The sequence below is a fragment of the Rhinatrema bivittatum genome, chromosome 4 (genome assembly GCF_901001135.1).
Source record: "Rhinatrema bivittatum chromosome 4, aRhiBiv1.1, whole genome shotgun sequence".
NCBI lineage: Eukaryota > Metazoa > Chordata > Amphibia > Gymnophiona > Rhinatrematidae > Rhinatrema > Rhinatrema bivittatum.
Window position 1 is genome coordinate 15,163,299 of NC_042618.1, and position 23,054 is coordinate 15,186,352.

Below are 23,054 nucleotides of genomic sequence, written 5' to 3' on the forward strand. Positions count from 1 at the left end.
TGGCCTTTTCTTCTTCCCGCACCTGCCCCCCCCCCCCCCCCATGACCCGGAACAGGAAGTGATACGCGGTGCGCGGGAAGGAGAAAGAGCCATGCCGCGTGATAAAGTAGCAGCTGCAGCATCAGCCCCAGAGCAATTGAAGCAGCCGGAAAAGAGACAGCAGCATGAGCCTCCCTTGGCCGATGGGATTCTTCTTTCTTGGCCTGCGGGGGCAGCTGCAGCTACCATTTGTGCTCGGGGGTGGGGGGGGAGAGGAAGTGAATGAGAGAAAGAGAGAGAAGCAGCCAGCCTGCCTGTGTGTGAGAGAAACTGGTCAGAGAGCTGATGTGTGTGTGTATGTGAGAGACAATGAAAGTGATTGCTCAGGGAGATGACTGATGTGTATATGTGAGAGTGTGAGACATTAGTCAGGGAGGTGACTGATGTGTGTGTGAGAGAGAGAAAAAGCATGGAAGTGAGAAGTCTGGGAATGTGAGAAAGCATGGGCATAAGAAGCCTGGTGTTTGTGGGGGAGGGGGTGTGTGAAAGAAAGCATGGGAGTAAGAAACCTGGGTGAATGTGCATGCATGAGAGAGAGAGACTGGTTGGTAAGGTGACGGTGTGTGTGAATGTGAGAGAATGTGATTCAGGGAATGAGAAGCCTGTGCACGTGGAGAGCGAACATGGAAATGAGAGAGACTGGTGTGTGTGTAACAGAGAAAAAGTGATTATGGGAATGAGAAGCCTGTGCATGTGAAGAGAGTGAGCATGGGAGTGAGAAACCTGGGTGTGTGTGAGACACAGCATGGGAGGGAGAAGCCTGTATATCTGAAAGAGAACATGGGAGTGGGAAGCCTTTGTGTGTGTGCGTGTGAGAGAGAGAAAGAAAGTGATTATGGGAATGAGAAGCCTGTGCATGTGGAGAGAACAAGCATGGGAGTGAGATACTGGTGAGTGAGTGAGTGTGTGTGTGTGTGTGTGTGTGAGAGAGAGAGAGAGAGACAGAGAAAGTGATTATGAGAGTGAGAAGCCCATATATGTAAGAAGAACACGGGAGTGGGAAGCCTGTGTGTGTGTGTATGGCATGAGAGAAACTGTTCAGGAAGGTGACTGGTGTGTGTGTGCCAAAGACTGTTTGGGAAATGATTGGTGTGTGAGAGACAGAAACTGGTCATGGGGGCATGACTGGTATGGTGTGTGTGTGAGAGACATGGGCACTAAGGAAGAGGACCATAAGTATAGAGCTTAGCTTCTACTGCTGCTTCTGGTGTGTGCCACGGCCTGCATGGAAGGCGAGTAGGAGAGCTGCTGGAGGGGGTAAGTAAAGGTGGCTTTTTAAGTTTATTTTTCTTGATTGACTGCCATTTTAATTGTGTGATGTCTGCTTTTTTGAAATATTTTATTGGTGTTTGGAGAATGTTTAATAGTTTTTATGAGTTTTTAATTGTTGGAAGTTATTCTGTTCATTGCTGTTTTGAAACATTTATTCTGCTTATTAGTATAGTTTTACAATTATTTCTGTGTGGGGATCTATAGCTGCTTGCTAGTTCTGTTTTCCTAATAAGAGGTGTATTGGTTTTTAGGACCTGATTTCATATTTGTAGTGTTGCCTTTTCATAGATAGGGTTGCTCCTATTTGAGTGTATTCCATAATACAGGTGTAACTGTGTGCGGATTAGTTTATGTGCATTAGGTCGGTTCTGTGTCTGTTACCGAGATGAGATATTTTACTAGCATGTAAGCATTTGTATCGGTCTTATATGTTGTGTTTTCTCAAGAGGACATGCATTAGTGGTAAACTGCTGTCTTTTCATAAGTAGGGCTATTGAGCCTGGAAGTAGGAGTTTGAGTTGCTGTTACTGAGATGACACCAGAACTAGAATATCTTTTTTGTAGGGTGAGTTGTATGGGGAATGTCATAATTCTGCTTTACATCCATTATTGTGGGTCAGGGGGGTTCCCGTGGATACAAACTGTACTTTTACATCTAGTCCCGTGACGATCATGGGTCAGTGTGTCATGCATGTGAGAACCTATGGTGAGTTGAGTCACATTCACATTATAAATGTCATAATCAAATGATGTGTGCACTAAAATCCAACCCCTCCATAACCCCGCCCCCATATGACCAAAGCCCCACCCCTGCCCCACCCCCACCCCGCCCTGACGGGCCACGGAAAAATGGTCTTGCTTGAAGCCGGTCCCTGGTGCAAAAAAGGTTGAGAACCACTGCCCTAGAGCAGTGGTTCTCAACCTTTTTTCTGTCGGGACACACCTGACAGATGGTTCTCACATGCATGACACACTGACCCATGATCTTCACGGGGCTAGATGTAAAAATACAGTTTGCATCCACGGGAACCCCCCTGACCCACAATAATGGATGTAAAGCAGAATTATGACATTCCCCATACTACTCACCCTACAAAAAAGATATTCTGGTTCTGGTGTCATCTCAGTAACAGCAACTCAAACTCCTTCTACTTCCAGGCTCAATAGCCCTACTTATGAAAAGACAGCAGTTTACCACCAATGCATGTCCTCTTGAGAAAACACAACAAATAAGACTGATACAAATGCTTACATGCTAGTAAAATATCTCATTTCGGTAACAGACACAAAACTGACCTAACATACTCCCAGGATCTGTAGTAATGCACATAAACTAATCCGCACACAGTTACACCTGTATTATGGAATACACTCAAACAGGAGCAACCCTATCTATGAAAAGGCAACACTAAAAACCAATACACCTCTTATTAGGAAAATAGAACTAGCAAGCAGCTATAGATCCCCACACAGAAATAATTGTAAAACTATACTAATAAGCAGAATAAATGTTTCAAAACAGCTATGAACAGAATAACATCCAACAATTAAAAACTCATAAAAACTATTAAACATTCTCCAAACACCAATAAAATATTTCAAAAAAACAGACATCACATAATATTAAATAATTAAAATGGCAGTCAATCAAGAAAAATAAACTTTAAAAGCCACCTTTACTTATCCCCTCCAGCAGCTCTCCTACTCCCCTTACATGCAGGCTGTGGCACACACCAGAAGCAGCAGTAGAAGCTAAGCTCTATACTCATGGTCCTCTTCCTTAGTGCCCATTTCTCTCACACACACCCCCCATACCAGTCATGCCCCCATGACCAGTTTCTGTCTCTCACACACACCAATCATCTCACAAACAGTCTTTCACACACACACACCAGTCACCTTCCTGAACAGTTTCTCTCATGCCATACACACACACACAGGCTTCCCACTCCCGTGTTCTACTTACATATATGGGCTTCTCACTCTCATAATCACTTTCTCTTTGTCACACACACACACACACTCACCAGTCTCTCACTCCCATGCTTGTTCTCGCCACATGCACAGGCTTCTCATTCCCATAATCACTTTCTTTCTCTCTCACACACACACACACACACCAGTCGCCTGACCTCTCTCATGCATACACACACACAGGCTTCCCACTCCCATGTTCTCTTTCAGATATACAGGCTTCTCACTCCCATGCTGTGTCTCACACACACCTAGGTTTCTCACTCCCATGCTCACTCTTCACATGCACAGGCTTCTCATTCCCATAATCACTTTCTTTCTCTCTCACACACACAAACACACACCAGTCACCTGATCTCTCATGCATACACACACACAGGCTTCCCACGCCCATGTTCTCTTCCAGATATACAGGCTTCTCCCTCCTATGCTGTGTCTCTCACACACCCAGGTTTCTCACTCCCATGCTCACTCTCTTCACATGCACAGGCTTCTCATTTCCATGCTCACTCTCCACGTGCACAGGCTTCTCATTTCCTGAATCACATTCTTTCTCTCACATTCACACACACCAGTCTCTTTCTCTCACACACACCGTCACCTTACCAACCAGTTTCTCTCTCTCTCTCATGCATGCACACACACACAGGCTTCCCACTCCCATGCTCTCTCTCACATAATCAGGCTTCTCACTCCCATGCTTTCTTTCACACACACCCCCACAACACCAGGCTTCTTATGCCCATGCTTTCTCACATACCCAGATTTCTCACTTCCATGCTTTTTCTCTCTCTCACACACACACAAATCAGTCACCTCCCTGTCTAATGTCTCACACTCTCACATACACATCAGTCATCTCCCTGAGCAGTCACTTTCATTGTCTCTCACATATACACACACATCAGCTCTCTGACCAGTTTCTCTCAATCACGCACATGCTCTCAATCACACACAGGCAGACTGGCTGATTCTGTCTCTTTCTCTCACTCACTTCCTCTCCCCCCCCCCCCCCCCCCAGTACAAATTGTAGCTGCAGCAGCCTCCTCCTCCAGCCCCCGCAGGCCAAGAAAGAAGAATCCCATTGGCCACTGGAGGCTCATGCTGCTGTCTCCTTTCCCGATTACTGGCTGCTTCGATTGCTCGGGGGCCAATGCTGCTGCCGCCGCTACTATTTTTCCACGCGGCACGGCTCTTTCTCCTTCCCGCGCACTGCGTATCACTTCCTGTTCCGGTTCACGGGGGGGGGGGGGGCACAGGAAGAAGAAAAGGCCAGCCACAGGTGCCACTGCTTCTTCTACCTCCACTGCCATTCTCACTGGGCTTGAATGTACTGATAGCCTGGTGGCAACGGCAGCAGAGAAGGAAGAGCAGTGGGAGAGACCGGGAGCACGCGACACACCTGCCGGTGCTTGGCGACACACTGGTTGAGAAGCGCTGCACTTGAGGAAAGGCAGGATAGGGGAGCTTTATAGACATTTAAATATCTCAAAGGTTTCCATGCACAGGAGGCGAGCCTCTTTCAGTGGAAAGGGGGCACTAGATCATAGGGTCAGGAGAAGAGGGTAAAAGGGGGTAGACTCGAGTAATCTTAGTAAATAATTCTTTACAGAGAGGGTGGTGGATGTATGAAACGGCCTCCCAGAGAAAATGGTGGCGACAAAAGCAGTATCTGAATACAAGAAAGCATGGGATAAATACAGGGGATCTCTGAGGGAGTGATGGGAATTATAAAAGCTAAATTAATTGGGTGGATGGCCCGACTGGATGGGCCATATGGTCTTTTTCTGCTATCATGTTTATGTTTTTACTTATCAGCATTCATCCTCTGGTCTCTGCGTAGTTTGCATAGAGCTTGAGAGATGTGGAATGAGTCAGAAGTACCTCTGTATTGTCTCCTCAAGTTGTTACAATGATTTCAGATTTCCTTACCAACTGTTATGTACACTCTTTGCTGCTGGTTAGGAAGCAGGAATAGTATGGGTCTGCAAAATCAAAACAGATTCCTCAAAAAACAAACATTAACACCAAATATATTTTTCTTTCATGCACATTCATGAAGTTTGTGCATGAGTCCTTCCTGTCAGGTGGGAAATAGGAGCATAAGATAATCCAGCGTTAATGCGACTGACTTGTATGAATCCATTCCAGCTACATTTTTAAATTAGATACATTCTTCTTTTTGTTTGCTTGGGGTTTTGCTAGTCTCAGTTTTTCTCTTTTTAAGCCCCATCCTTTCAACATGCGCACACATACAGCAGATTTTAAGGTCCGCAAAATCATATATATTAGGTGATCCAAAACGAGCAGATCAGGGCAAAGAAAGATGAACCACAAATTACATCACATTGGTGCTAGGAGGAAGAGAAACAAGGATGATGCATTAGCAAAATGATGATATGGTAAGAGAGAATTTGCTTGATTAACTACTGTAAATATTTTGGTTGGTAAATAAGTTTTATATGAGAGGTTTGTGCAAAAATGAATTTCAATAAAATGTAAAATTAAAAAAAAATATATCTTTTAAAATAACATAATGAGAGATCATTCGATTGGCATTAACTGTGCTGGACTACCTGTATTCAAGTGTAAATGCTCCTTCTCACAGGACAAGCAGGATGGTAGTCCTCACATATGGGTGACATCACAGAATGGAGCCCAATCACGGAACACTTTTGTCAAAGTTTCTAGAACTTTGACTGGCACCTACTGGGCATGCCCAGCATGGCACTAAACCTGCAGCCAGCAGGGGTCCCTCTTCAGTCTTCTTTTTTCCGCGCAGCAGTAGCCACGCAGGTTAAGGAGCTCCACAGAGATTCCTGACAGGAATTTTCCTCACGGAATTACTAAAAACTTTCATACCCCACAGGGGTCCCTCCTTCGAATTTTTGACTCCGCGGTACTCCAGTAAGTTTTTACCCGGTTTCGATAGATTCCCGTCGAGTTTGGCCCTCGTGGCCTACTGGCCATCGACCGTACCACGGCTACATTTTTCAAAGGCCATGGCATCGGGGTTCCGTCGGTGCCCAGACTGTACTCGCACCGTGTCCATTACAGACCCGCATAAAGTCTGTGTAATGTGTCTCGGGTCGAGCATGATGTCCTGACTTGCACCAAATGTGCCTTAATGACACCAAAAGGTCGCAAGGCCAGAATGGAGAAAATGGAAGTTCCGTTCTCTTCCGTTCTCAAACTCCTACGCCATATATCGCATCGACGTCGTCTGAACCGGCAACGTCCACCTCGCGCCAGTATCGGCCACCAGCCGGTGACCGTCCGGCGTCGACGACTTCTCGGCCTTCTCTCTACAATCCCCTTAGGACCAAGGGGATTGTAGAGAGAAACATCGGCATCGACACCGCAAGTCTCGGACCATCGAGGAAGGAAAATCTTCGACCTCGCCATCGACCTCGCCGCCAACGAAGAAACCCCGTCCAGAAAAGGCACCGACCCTTTCTGCGACTGGGTCACTGAGGCAACCCTCACCCGGACGGGTATCGGGAGCCGCAAGTCAGCCTTTAAAGGTGGTCCCTCTGGCTATGCCTCTGCCTCCTTCTTCCCTTCCGGAGCTGGGGCTGCTTGCTCCAGGTCTCCGTGAAGAACTGGACTGGATGGTTCAGGAGACCATAGATAAGGCGATGCACAGACTCCAAGTTCCTCCGACACTGAAACCGGTGTCGGAGGAACTTGGAGTCTGAGCATAGCTCTCTGCTTCAACGGCAGGGGAGAAAGTCTAATACTACGTGCATATCCAGCATAGCTCTCTGCTTCAACGGCAGGGGAGAAAGTCTGATACGTGCATATTCAGCATAGCTCTCTGCTTCAACGGCAGGGGAGAAAGTCTGATACTTCGTGCATATCCAGCATAGCTCTCTGCTTCAACCGCAGGGGGAATGAAGAAAAGTGGATCTATATACAGAAAACAACCAACAAGGACTGAATCACATAGTCTGGGTAAACAAATAAGCATGGGTTTAGCTTGCTTATTGCGGTGGTTACTACCCCTAACTAAGCTAGATATTTCACTTAGATGCAGCTCCAACACTGCTCTTTGCATTAATGGTGGGGGTGGAAGAGAAATAGAACCAAAGGGTTACTAAGAGCCAAGAATAACAGATAAGTATGAGAAAAAAAAAAAGTGCGAAGCTTGCTGGGCAGACTGGATGGGCCATTTGGTCTTCTTCTGCCGTCATTTCTATATATTTATATATATATATATGATTGTAGAACCAACCACCGAATCCCATTCCGGCAGCACTGGCACCGCTGCTCTCGAAGATGGAAGTGCTTATAGCCGCTTTTCCACCGATGGATCCTGGGTCACCGATGGCTCCGGTGCCCTCCCCACTTACCCTGTCATTGGGAGGGGAAACACCGTTCCGCATTCCTCCATCGGGAGTTCTTCCAATGCCTCAATCATCGATGCCGATGCGCCCATCAGCACCACCGATCCATCCATCGATGCCCTCGATGCCTTCATTGGTGCCTCCAGCACTTCCCTCGATGCCTTCGGAACCTAGACCGGGACCTTCAGGAATACCATCGTCCCGTCCTTCTCAGGCTCCTGGAGGGGCAGGTCCTGATCCCTATGACACATGGACCGACGATTCTTCTCAAGACACCGATGACTTGCCATTGCCACCTTCTCCTACTGAAAGCAGGAAGCGTTCTCCTCCAGAGGACCTATCCTTCAAAAATTGTGTGAAGGAAATGTCTGAATTGGTTCCCTTCCAATTGCAGACTGAACAAGATGACAGACATCAAATGATGGAGCTGTTACAATTCCTGGATGCTCCCAAGGAAATAACCTCCATCCCTATTCACCAGGTTCTTTTGGATCTCCTCAAAAAGAACTGGGAATACCCTGGCTCTGTTGCTCCAGTCAACAGAAAAGCTGATACCAGAAACCTCAGCTGGGTCGCCAATCTGTGGTTGTAGAATCTGCTCAAAAAAGGGCAAAAAGATCAAAACCCCACTCTTCCTTTCCCCCAGGTAAAGGAACAGAAATTCCTGGATGCCATTGGCCAGCGTGTCTTCCAGGGATTGATGCTTATCTCTCGGATCGCCTCCTTCCAGCTATATATGACCCAGTACCACAGGGTCTTATTCAAGCAGATAGAGGACTTTGCAGAGTCCCTGCCTTAGCAATTCCAGGAACAACTTCTAACCCTAGTACACAAGGGTTTCGAGGCAGGGAAGCATGAAATAAGATCTTTTTATGATATCTTTGACACCGCTTCCAGGTATCTGCAACTGCTATTTCGGCAAGAAGATGGGCCTGGCTTAAATCTTTGGACTTGCGCCCTGAAGTACAAGACAGATTATCTGATCTGCCCTGCATAGGAGACAATCTGTTTGGGGTACAGATTCAGCGGACGGTAGCGGAACTCAAGGACCATCATGAGACCCTTCGCCAGCTCTCTCTGATGCCCTCCGAGTATTCCTCCAAACAGTCTTTCAGGAAGGATACTAAAAAGTCATTCTGCTGTCCAAAGAAGTCATATCCACCACAGTCTAGGACTCATTCCACGAGACCTTTCCAAAAGGCCCAGTCTCATCAACCTCGTAAACAAAAGCCACAAGCAGCTCCTCAGCTAGGCCCTGCTTCCAGTTTTTGACTCCTGCATAGAGAACAGCAGCTAGTTTCCACTGCCTCAGATACCAGTGGGAGGTTGATTATGCCATTTCAACAACAGGTGGCACACAATCACCTCAGACCAGTGGGTCCTTACCATAATCTCTCAAGGTTATCGCCTGAACTTTCTCTCCATTCCACCGGACTCTCCACCTCTACCAGCGTGGAGAACTTCCGACCACTCACTACTCCTGGAGCAGGAGGTCTCCCTCCTCCTCCAGTCCAGAGCAATAGAACCAGTACTTTACTCTCAGCAAGGCCTAGGATTCTATTCCCGATACTTTCTAATCCCCCAAAAATCGGGAGGCATTTGTCCAATTCTGGACCTACGTGCCCTCAACAAGTACCTCCAACGAGAAAAGTTCAAGATGGTAACCTTGGGTTCCCTCCTTCCTCTTCTGCAAAGAGGAGACTGGCTCTGCTCTCTCGATCTCCAAGATGTGTACACACACATTGCGATAAATCCATCTCATCGCAGGTTCCTGAGATTTCTAGTAGGCCCCAAGCACTATCAATGCCGAGTGCTCCCATTCAGCCTGGCATCTGCACCACGAGTCTTCACCTTTCTGAACCAGTTTCCCGTGTCCTGATTACTTTGCGGAAACCTTCCATGAGAAAGTCTTACCTATACAAATGGAACAGGTTTAAGTCATGGTGTTCTTCTCAATCCCTTGATCCCTTCACCTGTTCTACCACAAAGTTTCTAGACTATCTCTGGCACTTGTCAGAATCAGGTCTAAAAACTTCCTCCATCAGAATGCATGTCAGTGCGGTGGCCGCCTTCCATAAAGGTGTCGGGGAGGTTCCTATTTCAGTACAATCCCTCGTAACACGTTTTCTGAAAGGCTTGCTTCACCTCAAGCCTCCACTACGCCCTCCAGCCCCTTCTTGGGACCTCAATCTGGTTTTGGGTCGGCTCATGAAGCCACCATTCGAGCCTCTCCAATCCTGTGATCTTCGCTATCTCACATGGAAAGTGATTTTTCTTTTGGCAATCACATCTGCTCGCAGAGTTAGTGAGTTACAAGCCCTAGTTACCTATCCGCCTTACACTAAACTTCTGCAGGACCGGGCAGTACTCCGCACTCACCCTAAGTTTTTACCTAAGGTAGTATCGGAGTTTCACATTAATCAATCCATTATACTACCTACCTTCTTTCCCAGGCCCCACTCCAATCCAGGAGAACAGGCTCTGCATACCCTTGACTGCAAACGGGCTCTAGACTTTTATCTAGACTGTACAGCTGCCCACAGGAAAAGCACTCAATTATTTGTCTCTTTCCATTCCATCAAATTGGGGCAGCCTGTGGGTAAGCAGACTCTCTCCTTCTGGTTGGCAGACTGCATATACTTTTGCTATCAGCAAGCAGGCATTCCACTTCAAGACCGTGTTAAAGCACACTCTTTGGGGGCCATGGCGACTTCAATAGCACACCTACGATCGGTGCCGCTTCCTGACATTTGCAGGGCTGCTACCTGGAGTTCTCTCTATACCTTTACAGTCCATTATTGCTTAGACAAGGCCGGAACACAAGATTCCATCTTCGGCCAGTCTGTCTTGCGCAACCTTTTTACAACTTGATGTACCAACACCCTTCCGCCTGCCCGTTAGGGTTCAGTATGCCCTCTACCAAATTCCACCCCGGTCCTTGTGCCTATTGCACATCTTGGGTACATTTGATGTATTTCTCGGACATCCTCAGCTCGGTACTCACCCATATGTATTATGTTAATTTTCCTATCACTTCTCTGCTCCAAGTTGTACTTATCCCTGTTTTATTGTAACTGTAACTGTTCAGCACCTGTTATTTACTTCGTTCACTATACCTTTCATCACACCCTTGTTTATTGTAAACCGGCATGATGTGATACTCTCACGAATGCCGGTATAGAAAAAACTAAAATAAATAAATAAATAAATATGTGAGGACTACCATCCTGCTTGTCCTGTGAGAAAGCAAATGTTGCTTACCTGTAACAGGTGTTCTCACAGGACAGCAGGATGTTAGTCCTCACGAAACCTCGAGCCCCGCGGTGTTGGGTTCTTATGTTATCTTATTTTATTTTTCGGCACTTCCTGTAGCTTTAAACAAGACTGAAGAGGGACCCCTGCTGGCTGCAGGTTTAGTGCCATGCTGGGCATGCCCAGTAGGTGCCAGTCAAAGTTCTAGAAACTTCGACAAATGTGTTCCGTGATTGGGCTCCATCCTATGATGTCACCCATATGAGAGGACTAACATCCTGCTGTCCTGTGAGAACACCTGTTACAGGTAAGCAACATTTGCTTTACTACTGACTCTTCTGTCCCTGCATTCTGGTGAAATGGGCAGAGAGACCTGTGTCCAGCCTTTTTTCTGAAAACAGAGAGAGAAGATATTTACAGTCGTATGTGGCATCATGCTGTTTTTGCAACATTACGGCACACTGAGAAGTTTAACACATTTCTTTTTAAATCCCACAGTTTTAGAAAACATGTTGTGGCGCCTGAGAAGAAAGATGTGCTAGAAGAGTCTCATTGGGCTGTAGATGAGGTAATACTATCCTGCTACCCAAGATATAGGTACAAACCATAGTGAATCTACCGTGCATAGTGCCAGCACAATTGTCTCTCTCTCGGGGTAATGTTATTTTCTCTTCATCCAGGCAGACCAGGCCAGATCAAAGGATTATGCATTCCAACAAGGAGATAGAGACATCCCTTATATACCCCCATGCTCCATTATTCTCTGCATCAAGTAGATGATAGGCAAGCATCTATTGTTGTGTACTCGAGCCTGTTGGCTTATGCAGGAAAACTACTTAGAGCTCCTGAGGTGAAAGACTAGCTTCTCCCTCCCCCAGTTGAGAGAGGGTTCCCAGCACTTTGCAAGTAGAAAAGACAAAAGAGAGGATAAGGCACCGGGAGCTTCCTCCTCCTCCTTGCCTGTTTTAATAAAGGGGAGCTGCAGTTTTAAGCTTTTTGTGCTATCCGTTTAAAATAAAAAAATTTTTAAAAGCCAGACAGGGTCAGATTTGCTGCTCGCCGGCAGTAACCACGGCAGCACTGGAACTCGATTTATAGCTGCAGGGGACAGTTTTCTTCAGTCTGCCCAGTGAAAGGGGAGTTTGCTAAGGAATTTTCTTAGTGGGGTTGCTTTTTCAGCTGCAGCACACGGCTTCATTATGGTGTTGACGGGGAAAACATGGGAGAGACACTGTGCTCTGCAGGGCGTGTTACCTTGGGAGGTTCAGGTGAGAGCAACTCAAAACGTTTGCCGGGAGTGTGCCTGGGACCGAGTGCGGGGGGGCGGGCCGGGCCTGACTAATAGCAATTTTGTGGCAATGGGAAGGCTAGGTTTGACAGAGCCACTGTTTAGGGATGCTGGAGTGAATTCTTCCCTGCCTGCTCTGGCAACCATGTCACAGCATCGAGCTTTGAAATGAGGTTCCCCCCCCTTGAATACTGTGTACAATTCTGGTTGCCACATCTAAAAAAATATATAGTTGCGATGGAGAAGGTACAGAGAAGGGTGACCAAAATGATAAAGGGGATGGAACATGTCCCCTTTGAGGAAAGGGTGAAGAGGTTAGGGCTATTCAGCTTGGAGAAGAGATGGCTGAGAGGGGGATATGATAGAGGTCTTTAAATTCATGAGAGGTCTAGAACGGGTAAATGTGAATCGGTTATTTACTATTTCTGATAATAGAAGAACTAGGGGGCACTCCATGAAGTTAGCAAGTAGCACATTTAAGACTAATCGGAGAAAATTCTTTTTCACTCAATGCACAATAAAGCTCTGGAATTTGTTGCCAGAGGATGTGGTTAGTGCAGTTAGGGCCTTATTTTCCAATATCGCATTGGTAACGCATTAGGGGGCATTACCAATGCAAATGAGGCTTCTTTCGTGCAGTGGGGAAACATCGTGTGCGGCGATGTTTTCGCCATTCGCGAAAACATTAGCGCCGCACGCGATGTTTTCCCACTGCATGATGATTCTTTCAGTCTTTTATCACGGTGCACGATAATTGCTGGTTTCTCTTATCACGGTGCACAATATTTCGATAGTCCCAGACAGCCTGTTTCAGGCTCCTGGGGGGGGGGAGGGAGAGCGAGCGAGAGAGAGAGAGCGAGCCTTACTATAGTGCCTATGCCCTACATAGGTATTTTAACCCCTATAGGAGGGCCACCTACTAACTCGGGGTGGGGATTAGGTATGAGCGTCGGGGGTTGGGGGCCACTTTCGCATTCCACATGAGACCTACGGACAGAACAGTGGTCTCTAGTGCAGATTTGCTGGCTGTCGGAGTGAGGACGCTCACTCCAAGAAGTGGTTTGGGCAACGTTCTCTCTACCTAGCTTGATGGACACTCTACCTGGGCAACAACATGCTAGGTGGAGAGAATGTTGGCCAAATCTCCACTTGGAGTGAGCGTCCTCACTCCGACGGCCAGCAAATCTGCACTAGAGACCACTGTTCAGTCCGTAGGTCTCATGTGGAATGCGAAAGTGGCCCCAACCCCCGACGCTCATACCTAATCCCCACCCCGAGTTAGTAGGTGGCCCTCCCATAGGGGTTAAAATACCTATGTAGGGCATAGGCACTATAGTAAGTCTGTCTCTCTCTCTCTCTCTCTCTCTCTCTCTCTCTCTCTCTCTCTCTCTCTCTCTCTCTCTCTCTCTCTCTCTCTCTCTCCCCCCCCCCCCCCCCCCCCCCGAAACAGGCTGTCTGGGACTATCGTGGATGGCGGTAATCTTTTTCAGGCCCATAACACGAGGTTGGAGTTGTAGTTATTAGCCGCGCTAACACTGCGGCTGTTTTGCCACACACGATACACAGGTTCCCGCTTTACATATGCTCCGCCCCCTGAATACCAATTGACTGATTTATCGCACGCGGTAAAGTGCTTGGAAAATGAGGCCCTTAGTGTAGCTCGGTTTAAAAAAGGTTTGAGTAAGTTCTTGGATGAGAAGTCCATTAACGACTATTTATCAAGTGCTCTTCTATCAGGTCCGATCCTGTCTCAAGTTGACTTAGGGGCGGATTTTCAGAGCCCTGCTCACCTAAATCCGCCCGGATTTAGGCGAGCAGGGCCCTGCGCACCGGTGAGCCTATTTTACATAGGCCTACCGGCGCGCGCAGAGCCCCGGGACTCGCGTAAGTCCCGGGGTTCTCCGAGGGGGGCGTGTCGGGGGCGGGCCCGGTCGTCGCGGCGTTTAGGGGGCGTGTCGGCAGCGTTTTGGGGGTGGGTACGGGGGCGTGGCTACGGCCCGGGGCGGTCCGGGGCGTGGCAGCACCCTCCGTACCCACCCCCAGGTCGCGTCCCGGCGCGCAACAGGCCCGCTGGCGCGCGGGGATTTACTTCTCCCTCCGGGAGGCGTAAATCCCCGGAGAAAGGTAAGGGGGGGGTGTAGACAGGGCCGGGCGGGTGGGTTAGGTAGAGGAAGGGAGGGGAAGGTGAGGGGAGGGCGTTAGAGGATTCCCTCCAAGGCCGCTCCGATTTCGGAGCGGCCTTGGAGGGAACGGGGGAAGGCTGCGCGGCTCGGTGCGCGCCGGCTATACAGAATTCATAGCCTTGCGCGCGCCGATCCAGGATTTTAGTGGATACGCGCGGCTCCGCGCGTATCCACTAAAATCCAGCGTACTTTTGCTTGCGCCTGATGCGCCAGCAAAAGTACGCCTATTCGCGTTTTTTGAAAATCTACCCCTTAGGGAATAGCCACTGCTATTAATTGCATCAGTAGCTTGGGATCTTCTTAGTGTTTGGGTGCTTGCCAGGTTCTTGTGGCCTGGTTTGGCCTCTGTTGGAAACAGGATGCTGGGCTTGATGGACCCTTGGTCTGACCCAGCATGGCAATTTCTTATGTTCTTAAAATAAAATAAACATTTTCCTGCTCATTCTCTACATATTCCTCCCCTTCGCCTCTCACAATTTCACTTTTGCACTTCCTTCTGTCAGTAGCATATCCAAAAAATGTCTTGTCTCCCCCATTTTACTGTATTTGCTACTATTTCTTCTATTTGAATTTTTGTATTCCTGACTTCTTTCCTAGCTTCTCTTAGCTTTTCCAGATATCGATGTGAACTCTTGTAGTTCATGAACGCCAACATTTTCAGCTACTTCTTAGAAAATCATGGTGGACTCTTTTCCCTCTTTCATTTACTTTCTTTTGAAACAAAAAGGTCAGTTGCTCTTATATCTCCTTTTAGTTTTTCCCACTGCTCTTCTACTTCATCTAATTTTCCCATCCATCTAACGACTTCCTGAGGTAGTCCCCCATTTTATCAAAGTTAGTTTTCCTGAAGTCTTTGTCCCTCACCTTGGAATGAACCTTCATTTCCTGTATTCTAATACTGAACCACACCATCTGGTGGTCACTGGATCCCAGATGATCATCCACTACAAAATCAAAGATACTGGCCCTGTTGGTAAGCACCAGGTCTAATATTGCCCCCTCCCGTGTGGGCTCCTTTAGCAGTTGACAGAACAGTTTTCTCCTTGCACAGAATCCAGGATCTCCCTGCTTCTAGAAGACACCACGGTCGGGATGTCCTAATCAAATCCGGCAGTTTGAAATCCCTCGCAAGAGCCACCTCCCCTTTTATAGCAATTCTGTGAATATCCACCATTCAGTCTCTATCCATTTCTTCTGTCTGTGATGGAGGTCTGTATATTACACCAATATAAATTGATGGATCCATTCCATCTTTCCATCTTTACCTTTAAAGCCCTGCGGTTCTGTTGCTTAAATAATGTTTTACATGTAGTGCTCTGCTTCCTACCCTGCCCTTCCTGAATAGATTGTATCCCTGTCATGCTTTATGTGTACCATGTCTCTGTGACAGCTGCTATATCCAAATTAGCTTCTTCCATGAATGCCTTTAGATGCGGGACTTTATTTACCATACCATGAGCATTAGTGGACATAGCTTTCCAGATATTGCCCTTTTCTTCCATTTTTCTACAAATGTTTAATCTTTTACTTACCTAAGGCCATTCCCAACGATCCTAGCTTAAAGTCCTCCTCAGTAGGTTTGTCATTTCTAGAGCTTTAGGGATCTCCTTGCAAAAAGTCATGTGACTCATTGTTGTGACTATTAGAATGCAAAATTGTTGATAATGTATTATGATATATTTATGTATATATGTATTTTTAATTGTAAACCACTTTGGCTTGCACTTCTGTGCAAGGAAGGCGGTCTATAAATATAAACACATTTTTCTCTGTAGATGCTGTGTTAATGTTAAAGGTTGTCAGTCTGGTTTCACATCTCAGCTTAGTTCCTAGTGACATCTTTATAGATGTCATGCAGACTTCCCTTGAAGCTTCCATTGTTCTCCAGTGAGATCATGCAGCTTGTAGGGAGGAGGATGACCACAAGCATCATAATTATTAGAAACTAAAACAATTAGAGTTCTAAAATTCCAGCAGATTAATTTACATGGAGGTCAGTCTAACCTTCTAGGAAATGAAGCAAAGATGTGCAAACACTAGAGCTCTTGGGAATAATACCCTAAACTGCATGCTGCTTCAGTAAGGGTGAATAATGTACCACCCATTGCTGTGTTTTGTGCTCTTTCAAATATGGGAAATCCAGGCCGAAAACCAATTATCAGATTCTTTTCCCTAATGGGGTAAAAGAAGGTAACTGAATTATATCTGCAGATTGGTTAACCCAAGCACTTCACCGACTGACTCCTCTTCACAGCTGCTTTTGTTTTTCCTCTCTGGAGATTTGATGACTCACCGCAGTCTGTGTGTCGTAGGATGAACATGCTGAGGAGGCGCTGACTGCAAAGGACATGGATGAAAGGATCGTTTCTTTCCAAGCTTCAGAGAATTCGCCAGGGTGGGATGAGCTAGGTGATCGTCAGTATTCTTTGTCTAGGTACATCATCCCCATCAGCACTCATTTCCCAGGCACTTATATATTTGAGGAATGCTTCGGCTTGCCCAGATAGCATTCAGTGTACAGAACAGGATAACACTAGCATGTACATTAGCCAGATGTGGAGAGAACAGCACTGGCTTCATCTCTGTAGGCCTTCTGCTTTGCCCATAATCAGCAGAAGATATATTCCAAGGGAGCAACCAGCTCCCCACTGCAGAGACGCTGGAGATTAAGTCAGTTTGAGTTAGATCCTTTTGTTTTTCACTGAAAATGAACTTACACTTCCAGACAAGAAAGAGTACGAGTCAGAAATGTTTAGGGCAAGTAATGCAATAGATCACCAGAAAGTATTGTATTGAACTTGACGTTGCCAGATTGCAACACAGTTTTTCTGTAAATTCACCCAGAAAGGCAGAAGTGGTTGAAATTGTATTTTATTTTTACAAGTAACTCTCTGCATTCAATAATTAACATAATGCAGCTATGACTCTCCTTTTCCAAGTCACCTGTTCTAGGACCCAGTGCAAGAAGGTGTGTTCGGCAGAGCACAGAGTTTTATGCGCAGTTGTGCACACATTTTTTTTGTGCTCATACTTTACTCCCAATGCAGCAATGAGGTTTTCACCCAGAAAGATGTGTGCATCAAACTATGCATATTGCTGAGCACTCTCACATGGAAATCCCACGCTAATGAAGGCATTAGCTATTGCCCCTCACTGCAGAGAAGCTTAACTCCTCATGCCTTAATGCAGGAAAGTTTAGTCCTGATCAGAGGTAGAGTCAAATTAGCTTGCTCCAGGAGTTACATTTCCAAACCAGGGAACTGTAATTTGGAAATCTTATTGTGTGCACATAAAAGATTTGTATGCATAAAATAGATTTATGCGCATAAAACATCTTTTATGTGAACAAAACATGATTTTTGTGCATAAAAGGTGTTTTAGGCACATGGAACCTATCCTTACTGCCCTGGGCTGAGTTTATTTTATTTTTCTCCTCTCCCCACTCCTCTCATTTATGGTACTTAATCAGAGATGGGAAGGAGGAGGCAAACTCAGGAGCATAGGGACAGAGTGAGGGCCGTGACTCTGGACTTTTGCTGCTGCTGCTTTTTCTCCCGTTTTATGTTGGTTTGTACTGATTAACAGGAAGTAAGAAGAGGCTCCCCTTCCCCTGAGTTAAAATGTGCGTTCATCTTATATAAAAGGCTGAGAGCACACATTTTAATTTAGGTTTGTGCTCACATTTCCAAATTGGCGCACTCCTGATGCTTTAGTTTATTGCTGGAAGCAAAGGAGGTAATTTTCAAAAGGATTTATGCACATACAGTAAATGGCCTTTTGAACAGTACTACAAAATGTGCTTCTTTTATGTGCGTAGCTCCTTTGAAAATTCATCCAAACTGTATCTTTACATTGGCCTGATAGTAGCCTCAGAACTGTACGTTTTCCACTCTTCTGTCTCTATTATTAAGGCTATAGATTAGGTGTCAAAGAGTAGTTTAGTTACCTAAATTATACAGAAAGATCTGTACATATAAATACTGCTGTTATAATGTTGCCTACTTTTATTTTTCCTCAATTTAGAGTTTCTTCCTCTAATAATTTGAAGTCACCTTCTCCTGTAGTGAGAAAAATCAAAATTGAGTAGGTATCTTTTTGCTTATTTTAACTCCTAAATGAAACTGAATAGTCAATAGTGATGTGTATCATTGTTACCCAGATGCATGTCTGCTTAGTAAGCAATCACAAGAGTTTTCAGAAGTACATAGAACAGCAGAAGTGGTAACTATCCCACGTGCTCGCTGCACAAGACATGTTCACATTGCCATGGCAGGCAGAGAGAGTCTGTGTGTGCACGCACAGCCAACAGAAAGGATTTGAATTGGCTCCACTGTGATTATCTGAATCATCCATAATTATCTGTTTGTTTTTTTTTAACTTCTGATTTTATCCATTTTTAATAAAAAGAAAAATAAAGCCCTGTAACTGTCTGGGAAGTAAAATTGATGTGAAAAAGGCTTTGTCTTAATCATGCTTTCCACCTAAATTTAAAATAAATTGACTAAATAAACCTGGATTCATTTCCAAGCCAATCCATCAAACCCAGCATGCAAAGGAGCACATAGAAAGATATCTCGTCGAGCCTGGCAGCTGGGGACAGGCATGAGCAGGAAAGATCTGCGAGTTCTCAGGATTTGTCTGCAAAGCCTGCGCATCACCTAGGGACAGATGTGTTGAGCATTTCTCCTAGACACAAAATGGGAAAGAAAATCCTTTTTGGTCATCGAAAATATATTTGTAGCCGTATACATTTGTCACAGTGTTGGAAATTAGCGTAAATAAAATGTCTTCTAAAGCTAAGTAAGACACAGAACACTAATAATGTTTACATAAAGAACCATCAAAGTAGCTGGTAGAGATGATACTTGTGAAGTGTAAAGCTGCCATCTTTTGGGACTCCCGAGGGCCTGTCCTTGCTCAGGTAATGTTTGCAGAATGGACTTTAGTTGCTGCAAAATTTTTTATCATTAAGGGAGCAAGTCTCAAAACAGTTTTCTGTGGGTGCCTGGTGTTTCTCAAAGTGTTTCTGATGTCATAGTGGATGCTCAGCTGGGATCCAGTGATCACTGGATGGGGTGGTTTAATAGTAGAGCGTAGGAGATGAAGACTCATTCAAAGGTGAGGGTCCTAGAATTAAGGAAAACTAACTTTATTAAAGTGAGGGGAGAACCTCAAGGTATTGTTAACTGGATGGGAAAATCGAGAGGAAGTGGAAGATCAATCGACAAAACAACAAGTGCAGCTAAAGGAAAGGGAGAAAAGAGGTAAGGAAAAAACAATTAGCGGTCATAAACTACAAGAGATTGCAGAAAGAGGAAGACAAGCCCCCATATCTAAAAAAGCTAAGAGATGCTGAGAAATTCCTCAGGAAAGCAAAGATGCAATGGTAAAATGGGAGGGCAAGACTTTTTTTTTTTTTTTAAGATATGTTAGTGATAGGAATAAATGCAAAAGTGGCATTGTAAGTCTTAGAGGTGAAGAGAGAGAATACAAAGAGGCTGCCAAGAAAAAAGGAAAATGATTTAACAAATAGGTGTTCACTGTGGAAGGGCCAGGAGCCAGGACCATATAAAATGGTCTCATACAGGACTGAAAGTGAGGTAAACTTCGTCAGTTTTCAGAAATCTGTATTCGTGATCAAGTTAACTAAATTTAAATAAAGCGATTGGGCCGAATGGGATACATCCAAGGGTATTAGGGGAACTTGGAAAAGTTCTGGTAGCTCTGCTGGCTGCCCTCTTCAATGCTTCTTTAGAGTCTGGAGTAGGCCCAGAGGACTGGAAATGGGTGCCTGTGGTTCTTGTTCTCAAAAGTGGAAGCAAGATGGATGCTTGGAACTAGGTGAGCAAATTATCGGAATTGCTGCTAAAGTAGAAGATAATGCAGATTCTGAAATCCAGTGGATTGTGTGATCTGTGGCAGCGTGATTTTACTAGAGGTAAATCTGTAGAATGCATCGGATGGTGACCAGTGAGTTTCATCAAGGGAGAGCACTAGATGGTAGTGTATTTACATTTCAGCAAGCCCTTTGACATGGTTCCTCGCGTGCCCTAAAGTGACAGAGGGTAATGGTAAATGGCGTTTACTCCAAGAAGTGGGGCATTACTAGCGGTGTGCCACAGGAATCAGTTCTTGGATTGATTGTTTTCAATGTTTTTTTGTGAGCGACATTGCGGAAGAATTATCGGGAAAGGTTTATCTTTTTGCTGACAATACCAAGATCTGCAACAGGATAGACAGCCAAGAAGGTATGGAAAGCGAGGAAGGAGCTAGTGAAGTTCAAGAAATGGTCTAGGATCTGGCAGCTAAGATTTAATGCCAAAAAATGCATATGGGTAGATTTTGAAAGGTGCGTGCGAGCGATTCCCGGCATGAGCACATGGACGCAGCGATTTTATAACATGCGCGTACCGGTGTGCGTGTTTAAAATCGTTGGACCACACACGCGCACAAGGGGGGGGGGGTACAATTTTGCAAATTTTGCGTGCCGATGTATCCCGGCCTTCCCCAGTTCCCTCCCCGTCCGCTCCAATTAAGGAATGGACTGGGAGGGAACTTAGCTACCCCCTACCCTAACCTCCCTTCCCCTTCCCCCTCCTCCTCCTCCTCCTCTTTCCCGAAACCCTGTCTCCCGTTTCTTTTTAATTTTATTTCATTGCTTACTGCTCCGTTGGAGCAGTAGCAACTTGCGCATGCCGCCACCTCCAGCCCCGCCCCCCTGGATGCCCTTTTCCTTCGGCCTGGCACTGCTGCACATAACAGGAGTTATGCCCGCGGCCAGGCCCCCTTCTAAACTACGCACGGCGCACGCAAGGCCCGGCTGCGCACGTAACCCCCGTTTCCCCTGCGCACACCTTTTTAAACATCTACCCGTATGACTGCAGAAACTCAAGAGAGAGCTACAGTATAGGGTTTGAAATTATTCTTAAGCAAGCATGGGATTTAGGGGTGATCATATCTGGTGAACTGAAGATGGCAAAATGGGTAAATAAGGTGATGGCAAAAGCCAGAAAGATGCTTGTCTGCACAGGGAGAAGAATGGTTAGTAGAAAAAAGTCAGGTGATATTGCCCCTGTATAGGTCCCTGGTGAGACCTCATTTGGAATACTGCGTGCAGTTCTGGAGATCGCACCTTCCAAAGGATATAAACAGGATGGAGTAGGTCTAGAGGGCAAGTAATAAAATGGTGAAAGGTCTTTGTTCTAAAGCATATAGGGACAGATTTAAAGATCTAAACATGTATACCCTAGAGCAGTGATGGTGTACTCCAGTCCTCAAATGCTACAAACAGATCACGTTTTCAGGATATCCACAATGAATATGCATGAGAGACAATTTGCATGCACTGCCTCCATAACATGCAAAATGTCTCTCATGCATGTTCATTGTGGATATCCTGAAAACCCGACTGGCTGGGGGGTCCCCAGGACAGGGTTGGGAACCACTGGGATAGACTAAGGAGTAATCTAAGCAAATATTTCTTGACATAGAGAGATAGTAGATGCATGGAACAGCCTTCCTGTGGAGGTGGTGGAGACAAGGATGGTATCTGAATTCAAGAAGGCACGGGATAAACACAGAGGGGCGGATTTTAAAAGGGTTACGCGCGCCGAGCCTATTTTGCATAGGCCCAGCGACGGGCACAAGCCCCGGGATGCGTGTATGTTCCGGGGCTTGAAAAAAGGGGCGGGGAGTGGGCGGGGCCGAGGCCTCCGGCACAGCAGCCGTGCCAGGGAATCGCGCGCCGGCACTTGGCAGGCAGGCGTAAATAAGAAAATAAAGGTGGGGGATTTAGGTAGGGCTGAGGGGTGGGGAAGGGAGGGGAAGGTGGGGGGGGGCGGAGGGAACGGGGAAAGCCATCGGGGCTCCCCTAGGGCTCGGCGTGCACAAGTGTGCACTCCCTTGCGCGCGCTGACCCCGGATTTTATAACATGCGCACACGGCTGCGCGCGCATGTTATAAAATCGGGCATAGATTTGTGTGCGCAAATCTACGCCCGCGCATACCTACTAAAATCTGGCCCAGGAGATCTCTGAAGGAGTGGTAGGGATTGTGGTGCTGAGCAGTTGATGTGCATGGGCAGACTGGAGAGGTGATGTGGTCTTTCTGTTGTCATGTTGTCATATAAATATAACCCTCATGTTATATTTATACACGTTTATAATGTATTGATCACCCCCCGTTTTATGTAAACCGACATGATACGAATCTCCGTGAATGCCGGTATAGAAAAACTCAAATAAATAAAAAAAAAATAAATAAATGTTTCTCTGTTTCTCTTCCGCCAAGTCATAGTTCATTTTCTATGTAAATGGATATTTACCTGTAAGGAAATAAAACATTGAATATTGCTCCCTCCCCAGAGAAAAGAGGTGGAGCTGGGGGCAGGATTAGGGCTGGCCAAAAGAAATATGCAGGGGGATTTTGAAATCCCTGCACATTGTTTACCCTGCTTACTCTGTGTGGTACAGAAATCCCTGCTGCAATGGCTGCTGCGAGATTTTCAAAGGGCTAACTCCATGGGATGGGATGGGGTAGGGGGAGGAGGTTCCCTTTGCAAATAGGCTTGCAAACCAGTGAATAGGAAGTCCCTGTGGGCCTGCAAGCTACAAAGAGAGAGCTGAAAATAGCGCTCTTTATGCACATCTTAAAAAACCACGTCAACTCTACCCAACTACTTGGGTCAGTTCTCTTGTAACT

At 46.1% G+C, this 23,054-nt stretch overlaps 1 protein-coding gene across 6 annotated transcripts in view; it reads left to right on the forward strand.

Moving 5' to 3' along the window:
- SPATA7 (spermatogenesis associated 7) overlaps positions 1-23,054 on the forward strand; it is a 191,367-nt gene that overhangs the window by 162,775 nt on the left and 5,538 nt on the right. For all 6 annotated transcript variants that reach the window (XM_029597738.1, XM_029597739.1, XM_029597743.1 and 3 more), the window contains 3 exons: positions 11,382-11,451; positions 16,667-16,788; positions 18,378-18,437. In XM_029597738.1, the coding sequence (XP_029453598.1) occupies positions 11,382-11,451; positions 16,667-16,788; positions 18,378-18,437 (252 nt within the window). The remainder of the gene's footprint in view (positions 1-11,381; positions 11,452-16,666; positions 16,789-18,377; positions 18,438-23,054) is intronic.